Genomic DNA, 9,124 nt, shown 5'->3' on the forward strand with positions numbered 1-9,124 from the left:
TGCTGCTCAGAATCCTTATTGAGAATAACGGCTTCTGGTCTACAGAAGTTTTCAATTAGAGCTTTGCTTAAACTGGTCTTATTTGAACTGTCTCTTGCTCCTCAAAGTGCACCACCAAGATTTAGCTCTGTAAATGTACTGTCAAAGTTCTACCCTGCTCTAAGAAAAATGTTTTTAAAGCTGAAACACTGCCATTGCAACAAGTAGATTAAAAATAAAAGCTGTTGCACACCTGAAAATAATAATTAAAAAGTTTCTTTAATTTCCCTGTTGTACTATTTATTTTTAGAGAGACTTTGTGATTCTTTGCTTTCATTTGGATTTTTTTTTTCCTTAGGTAGAATATGATTAGTATTTTACTTGATTTTCATGCTCCTTGAAGTAAGACAAGGTTAGGTCAATGTCGATTATGGCATTGCCGGGTAGTATATGTATCAGTAATATTGCCCAATTTCTGCTTCCTACCCAGTCTGTAGTTACACTTGAAATGTGGTGGTCTTGTTTTTCAGAAATAGGCAACTGAACTCCTGCTTTCTGGCTTGAATGTCAATATCCTTGGTTCTGATGGTTTTGTTCGGCACCCCACGTTGTCACAAATGCCATTCTTTAAGTTGTTTTTCGAAAGTATGTTTTTATTTACTTACGTCAGGCATATAGTGATGTGCTTCTGTTTCTAATCTGGAAAATGCCAGTTTTCCCCAATGTTTTCCTTTTAAATTATAACAGTTGCATTAAGCGTTGGAAGCAGAATAATCTTGTATGAGTTAGTGGCGTTACGTCTGCAGTGCTATTTATGAGTTCTTAAAATTAATCACTTGTATTTTTATGCACAGGGATAATTGTGTATTATGGAATGTGATCACATTCTTCTTTTCAGTTGTATAGACGGGGGGGCGGGGAACGTTTAAGGTGTTTATCAGGCGAAGCCAAGACCATTTAATTTAGGTCACTATTAAACTGTATGTGGTATCGGGTGTAAAATAAAATGCTGCGTAATCTTCTTTATATGGAGTAAGTTTGACAAATGTAAAGCGTTCTGTATCTTTATTCGTGTGTATTACACTCTAGAATCGGTCCCGAAGGTGAGCGGGGGAAGTTTCCGGCTCTGGGTGAACTTCCCGCTACTTCCAGTGCGTGTAATGACTTGATTTTTCCTGGATATTAAAGTTTGCAGTATGGCTTGACGTCGCTCGTGTTTGGTTTTATCCTGCACCGCTAGGTAAGCTGTCGGCTTCGGCTGCGGCTTCCGTGCCGGCTCCCGGGCCCTGCCGCGGGCAGCCCCGCGGCCAGGCGGCAGCAGCAACGTCGGGCGCGCGGCCCTCGCCCCCCGCGCTTCGCGGCCGGCACGCGCTCCTCGCAGCCCGCCTCGCCCCCCGCCCGTCACTCATCGGCGGGCGGGGCCGAGCACGGCGCAGCGCCCCGCCCCCCCAGCGGTCGTGGGGCCGGCGGCGGCGACCGGGTGCGCATGCGCTCTCCCCCGCGCGGCTGCGGTGCGTGCACTCGCGGGGGACGCGCGCTCCGCGGAGCCGCCGGCGCTCGGCCCCCTCATGGCCAAGCGGCGCGCGGAGCCGTTAGTGTGTCACGTGCCCATCAAACGGCTCCTGCGCGAGCCGCCGCCGCCGCCGCCCCCCGCCGCCGCGCCCGAGCGGCGGCCCCGGGGCGAAGCGGCGAGCGCCGGCCCTGCCGCCCCGAAGCGGAAGCTGGAGGAGGCTGAGGCGCCGCCGGGCAAGCGGCCCGGGCTGCGGGGGAGCAGCCCCCGCGGGGAGCAGGGGGACGCGGGGGGCAGGCGGCGGCGGCGCGGCGGGCTCGCGGCGATCCAGGACGAGCGGAGGGCAGAGGGACGCGCCGGTGGCCGGGGCAAAGAGCGGGCCGCCGTCGCTGAGGTAACGGAGCGGGGCGGGCGCGGCGGGAGGCCTCCTGGGGAGGATGCCGCGGTGCCGCCGTGGGCGGGCCCGGGCTGCGCGCCTCCGGGGAGAGAAGATCGTGGGCGGTGTTGGTGGCAGCTGAGGCCTTACCGTGGGGCCGCAAGCTCCGCCCGCTGCGCCAGGGCGCGGGTGTCACCCGGGGCGGCTGGCGGGCCGTGCGGGTCAGCAGAATGTGCGGGTGGAGTCCCCCGGGCCTTGGCCAGGCACAGCACGGAGCTCGGTGCCCAGCAGCCCGTTCTGTGCCTCCCTGCATTAATCGGTCGTGGGCCTCTTAAAAGCTTTTCTTCTTTTTTTTCTTCTCCCGATGCAAAACAAGTAACATTTCTGGCTTTCCCCTCTCCCCCCATAGAAGAACTGATGGGAAACAGCCTGTTTGGAGTTCAGTTTAGTTAAGGTAAGCTGAGCTAAGTTCAGCTTAGTTCAGCCACATCCCCATCCGAAAGTATGGTGGAAGCTTGAAGAGTTTGTTTTGATAGCGTCTCTGTTGTTTGAGGTTGCAGGGCAGGTTTACTGCAATATCTGACAACTTTCTTAACTTTTTGTTTGGGACGGGCATTAGTAGCGATACCAGAGCTATCTTTGAACTAAAACGTCTAGTGAAGGCAGTGGTCAGGGGAAGGGGATCAGTTATTTGATGATCGGGAGGTACTGAAAGGCACACTCGGCTTCTGATGTTCCTGGTTAACTTTGAACAACGTACATTCTTCTCCCTGGCCTCTACCACATTTTACACAATAGGCCAGAAAACAAAATATGGTACTAAGAAAGTTTTAGTTTTGCAAAAATACAATGCTAGGTCAAATTTATTGCCTATCTAGAAGTTTGATATATGTAAACTCACCTTTCTTCCCACCTGGACCTTTTAAATAAGACTGAAGTATTTGATCCAGTGTAATGGAAGTGGCAGAAAGTCTAATCAGGTCAGATGGACTTCGAACTCCACTTGTAGACTCTGGTGTTGAAAAGATCGGTCCTTTGATACTATAATACCCATCTCTGATCTGTGAAGAAAATTGTGGCTTTTCTTTCTCAGGCTCTGCCTTTTGGTGGGGTTTTTTTGGTTGGTTGGTTGGGGTTTGTTTTTTTTTTCGTGGTGGATGGTGGAATTAAGGCACAAAGGGATTGAGGAAAAAATTCTCTGTCCTATTATACATCCCTGTCCTGTCTGAAAATTATACATCCTTTTTAGGTTGTACCTTTTAAACACAAGCATATCTTTCATTTCTGAAGAGAGAACAAACGTCTTCTGAAGCAAAGGAAATTGAACAAATTGAGCAAACCTCTACAGAAAAGTTTTACTCCATCACAAATATGATGCTGAATTATTTACTTATCCCTAGGATTATTAGGCATAATTTCGTAAGCTTTAGCAGTGGTAGGAAGGCAACAAGCCCCCTGATTTCCACACAGTGAAGAGTATTTCTCTATATAAAAAGTTTTTGCAGGACTGTTTTTAACAGGTTGTTTCCCTAAGTACAGTATTGTATAAGAAGTATTTTCACTTTAAAATAAAGCTTAGTTAGTGGCAGGCAAGAAGTGTTTCTTCCATCTGCTGTGTGTCCTACCTGTATGTTTTAAATCTTTCACAAAGATATTTCTGATGATGATTTTTACATCTTTCTGAAAATACAGATGTAGGTTGGCATTATTCTGTGCTGTTTTGTGGTTTGTGTAGTTCATTACAGTAATAAGCATGATCTGTATACTGTTAATTTCACATTGTTTTTGTTAATGTGACAAGCAATTCCCATTGTGCTCCAGTTGGCCAGAGAATTAAGTATTATTCGAGTTTTATTTGCAAGCACACCTTTGCAACTAGAATTGGAAAATTAAGTCTGTAAAAATTAAACAACTTCATCCGTAGAAACCGAGCTGTTGTATCTCTGAGCTTGCTGCATGTTACCTACCTTGCTAGAATTTCTTCTCAAAACCTATTTTGAAGGATATTTAGGTGAATGTGAATATTCGATACTTTAGTTTGCATTTTGTGTATTACATTTTAGTGTTTGCGCCTGTCTTTTGTGTTCCTTGGGCTTGTTCATTTTCACACTGAATCTTTCTGGGAGATACCAACAAACTGAAATACTGCTGCTCTGGAGACTTGAATGCACTTGAAATTAATCCTGTATGTAACCTGAGTCCAAAATTAAGAGTACGCATATTTTTGCAGTTATGAAGTTTTAGATTATAATAATCTCTTTGAAACAATAATGCCGTCCTTTACTCTGTGTGTACAAAGCATGGAGCACAGGGGTTTTCTGACTTTAAGTACTTAGCTCTCACATGTGAGCAGTAGCTTCTTATTAAAATATAAGGGGAGTTCAGATTAAACATGGGGAGAATTTGTAAGGGTAGCTGACAGTTGCCGAAAGTCCATTGCTGGAGATTTTTTTCAAAGAACTTGTTAGCCACCTGCCCTGCACAGTTCTGTGTGAGTGACACTGCCTAGGTTGGAATATGGACAGGAAAATCTGCCCTTTCTCTTTCACACTTTGTTGTTTGTTGTTAATGCTGTGCAGTACAAAAATTTCAGTTTACAAAAATATTTATGCAAATGTGTGCAACTACTTACAGATTGGCTTTCTTCCAGTTTCCATATAATCAGTCCTTCTGTTCCTGTGGCACTATATCACTTAACTGGTTTTGGTCTCGATTCTAATTAATGGGAACTTTGGTTCTGTAATTTTCCCTGAAGACAGTCCTTTCCTAGTGAGCAAATGCATGTTAGTACTACTTTACAGGCATGCAGCCATCTTGCTGCTATGAAATGTTTTTCATGCCTCTCTTAATTATTACAGGTCTTGAATAATGCAGGGGTTTTGTAGTAAAAACAGGTTACCTAGTACAACAAATTGTAGTTCACAAGAGGTTTATGTGGTAACAAACAGAAAAATGTATTCTTTAAATGGAAAGTATGGTGCATTTATGTACTTCTCTCTTTTGGGGAGTCAGGGAGGGGGGTGAAGCATCATTTTTCCAGTATCTGAGAGGGTTTAGGGACAATACTTACTGCGATTTTTTGAACATTAAATTTTTTTATTCTGTTGCAAAGCCAGCAGACAAAGCATGATATTTTTCAAGAGCCAAACCAAAACAGTTATGCCAGTTTATTTGTTAAAAATACTTCTGTTCAGTGCCTGTTACAGCTGAGACATTAAAGTAAAATATTTTAAAATTCTGATTGTATGTTAGGAAGAATACAAACCAATATTATATGGAAATGCATTATTTTAGGTTTGTGGCAACATTCAGTGTTTTTACATACCAGAAGAAAGTACATGCTCAAGACCAAAGGAATGACTTGAGAATTCCTCCTTACATGTACCATGTCCATAGAAACATGCACAGATTGGCCGCTGTTTATAACCACAACAGGTAGTTATAAACAAACGGTGTATTTTCTAACAGATATTTTTTTAAAAAACGTATGTTTGCAGAGTAAAGCAGTAGATGATTATGTGTTCTTCCAAGGTTTTTCTTGTATTACTTACCAGTTGTTAAACTTTCCCCTCCCTGCCGCTAGAAGAGATCTTCATTTTTCTCATGTGTACTTGAGTACAAAATGTAGATACAGAAAAGAAGAAATAGAATGTGGTAGAAATACTACCCAATGCTTTACTTTTCCTGCAAGTATCATCCTCTGAGTTGATGTAAAATAGCTAAATACATTCTTCTGAGTACCAGCATCTAAATGTGCATGAAATTTTTATTCCATTGTGAGAAGAAAAAGCAGTGAACCGTTTTTGTATGCGAAGTCCAATAATTGCATAAGTGTTACAGTATTGTTCTGTGCAAAGATTGCAAGTTGAAGAAATTCGTGGAGTTATTCAAGTATTTCCCAGAGGTTGTACAGTAGTTCTTTGCAAGAATATTTGAAAGGACAAAACTAAATTATGATTTGGTTGAGATTTTCTATGGTGTTTTCCTTGGAAATAGCTCATATTTTCTGTATAAAATTGTAAGAACTGGTAATATTGAACAGCTGAGTAACTCTTCCTTGGTTTAGTTTCTTTTATAAAAGTTTATTTTTATTATTTTGTACTGCTGTGATACACATTAATGTTTTGTTGCCTTTTTTTTATTTGTCTCTTTTCAAAGCAAGAAGAAGATACCTGTCAGTATAACTCATTCCTGTACTGGAGAAGACCATTGCCTGCTATTGATTTGTCTGATATTCAGAACGTAGATGGAGAGACTCCACCAGAAGCTAAAACTCCTTCAAGGACTGATACCATGGAGACTGAAATGGAGACCTGATCAATTGTTTCATAGTTGTGCATCTACTTGCAGGAAACTTGTTTCCATTTGGATTCAGGTTTTTCTACTTGGGATAAAAATAAGCATGCTTCTGCCTTCTTGAAGAAACAGTGTTATGTCAGTCTGCAAAGCAAGTCTGAGTTGTCTAAGTGGAGGGGATTATCACTATTAGGTACTTTATAGTAAGCTGTCTGGAGGTGTACAGTGTGGAGCAGGCTATGATGTCTAGCAAGAATACTTGAAAACATAGAGGCAGGCTAAAAGAAGACTACAGAAAATTAGAACTTTGGGATGCAATTAAAAGAAACAGGTGAATGTGTTACATGTCAAAATGAAATGGAAAATCATTTTGTGTGTCCTGAACAAAAAGATATCACTGTGGTAGCAGAAGGTGAAATATTTATCATGTGAATTTGTCACCAAGCACACGAACAGTAGTGATTTTTAATGTGTTTTTTTCTGTGTAATAGCTAAACCAAAAAATAAGAGCCTACCAAAACTAGACAAAACATTCCCTTTCCTCTGCAAACCAAAAAACAAGTGTGGCAGGGATTGGGAAGGAAAAGGGGATCTTTTCTTCTGTAAACTGCCACTGTTCTGAAAGTTTTTCACATTCTCCTTGTGAAAAAGTTTTTTCACCTTCTCCTTTTCACATTATCCAAAGCAGTGGGCAGCCAGCTTTTAGGTTTTTGGTCCATTCTCAAGTTAATGCTATTCTTACTCTTTTTGACATTGTCTCCGAACAATGAGTCGGTAGCATCAGAATGGCAGGTGTGCACAGATGTGTTAAGAAAAGTTAATGCAATATAAAATTACCACATACACTTTTTCAGACTTAACTGACTGAGGTGTAGTTTTTGCAGAGACTGGATCTTGCAAAAAATTTTTACAGAAGTTCATTGAATTAGTGTTTTTTGCTGTGGAATACAAACTTAGTGCTTGTTTTTTGTAATTTATTTACAAGTTGAAGTACAGTTGGAAATACTTGTCTTTAATAATAGCCTGAAGTTGTATGGGCAGACTGTCAGACTTTGCAAATGTGATTTGTCTTTAAGGATAGCAAACACTGTATTTTTGCTGGAATCATCATTGAAGAAGGCAACTTGTCAATTTTTTGTATGTTTTTTAAATAATGTATTTGCTAAAGGACAATGAAGTTTTGCCTGTGTGTATTTGAAAACTTTGGGACTATTGCTGTGTGAAGTTCCTGACTTTATTTCTTAAGATTGTTGTTTCTATAACTTTCTCATTTTAGTAGGTCTTTTTGCTTCAAATAGTCAGCTTGTCAGCCTTCTTAGTAAACATTTGGAAACTGTTTTTCAGTATTTTCACTATAAGGTGTCTGCATTTGTTCATTGCTTATTAATTTAGATTGTTACGGTCTCTTAGTACCCACAGAAGAAAGGAGGTGGCTTAGTGGCTCAAGCATTTCATGGTGCTTGTTTGGATACACTTCTATCTGCTATCAGATTAGCTGGATATGTGTTTAAACAATATTCATTTTTCTAACACATTTTAAATTATGTTTTTTAAGTCCAAATATATCAACTTGTCTTAGGAGGTACTTTAAAAATGTTCTTAAAAACAAACTCCTTTTCTGGCAAGAATGCAACTGCTATTACATGTTTACTATAACCAAAATAAATTAGCCAGGAAATAGATTTATTCATTTGTGGAGGTGTTGGTTTTGTTTTTTTTTTTTACCCTAGGTAACCTATGCATTCCTATATTTGTGGTTTTTATAATATTTCACACCATCCAGTATTCTCAGGATCCAGTATTTTGCATTATTAGCTAGTATCTTTGCAGACATACTTTAGTCATTTAAAATCTGGTTGGAGCTTCATATACAGTAGGTATACAGCAGTAGACTGCATTTTGGCGTTAAAGTCTGTCTCTCCTGTTCCCTATACTCACAGGACAGAAGAGATTTTATTATTGTCTTTGAAATATGTATTTGAGCTATTCCATAACAAAATAAATAAGCCCCTTAAAACAAATTAAGCTTGCACAATGTTGTAGGCCATATGTTTACTTTATTTGCAATTATGCTGTAGGCAAGCACTTTCTCCTTAGCTTGTTCCAGTTGTGAGCTCTGGGTTATGGGCTGGAATGTTACAGCTACTTTCAGAGCATTTGCTGAGCTGATTAATTTTTTCCATTCATCTGTTTGCAAATAGAGGTAAATTTAAAAGCTGTGGAAAACCTTTTGAAATGAGTCCAAGAGTTTGGGTTATAGAAAAGGCTGGGCAAGGTAAGGGGGAGTGATGATAGATTACATAAACTTTGCATTAGAGCTGTCAAAAGGTGTGATCAAGACATGTCATTGCTCAATGTCTGGTGTATCCAGATACCATGTGTCACTGTGGGCTACCAAAACACTGATCTTGACTTCTGACTCCATTTTTCTAGAGAGCTCTGGTTCAAGGGCTGTACATAAACTATAAGTAAGCTTAAGATGTTTTAATTTGCATATGCATTCCTATCCAGTGAGAAGAAAATGTTCTTCTGAAATAACAAGATGTCAGCACAAATTCTAAGACAGCTCAGGAGTAGCATAATGCCTACCAACTGACGATCTTCAGTTGAGATATTCTTAAACTTTCAGAAGAAAATTGTTTATATTCTCTCTAGATAATTGGGAGTTTGCTTTTCTCTAAAAGTTCCTCTCTAAAAGGAAGAACCACTGTCAGAGTAAGAAAATGTACAGTGTAACCAGAGATCATCTAGATACTATGCAGGTTCATAAGGGTGTTGCATCTGGACGTAGCACAGAAAGGGTATGGGCATTTTAATGAGAAGTTAAATGCTGGAATTAAATATGTTTCAGAGCAGATTTAAACAGCAAAGTAGTATTACCAGCATGTTGGCCTTTGTAAATTTTCTGTCTCATTCTAAATTTAAGGCCTGTTTTATATGGTCTCATTTGTGTTTATTGAAGG

At 40.8% G+C, this 9,124-nt stretch overlaps 1 protein-coding gene across 1 annotated transcript; it reads left to right on the forward strand.

The window, feature by feature from the left end:
• The first annotated feature begins 1,529 nt into the window (after positions 1 to 1,529).
• Positions 1,530 to 8,182, forward strand: CZH9orf40 (chromosome Z C9orf40 homolog). Its single transcript, XM_075527062.1, has 2 exons — positions 1,530 to 1,883; positions 6,024 to 8,182. Exons 1-2 carry the CDS (start codon positions 1,548 to 1,550, stop codon positions 6,180 to 6,182), a joined length of 495 nt encoding a protein of 164 aa, XP_075383177.1. The 5' UTR covers positions 1,530 to 1,547; the 3' UTR covers positions 6,183 to 8,182.
• Positions 8,183 to 9,124: the final 942 nt, after the last annotated feature.

This window comes from Mycteria americana, chromosome Z (genome assembly GCF_035582795.1).
Source record: "Mycteria americana isolate JAX WOST 10 ecotype Jacksonville Zoo and Gardens chromosome Z, USCA_MyAme_1.0, whole genome shotgun sequence".
NCBI lineage: Eukaryota > Metazoa > Chordata > Aves > Ciconiiformes > Ciconiidae > Mycteria > Mycteria americana.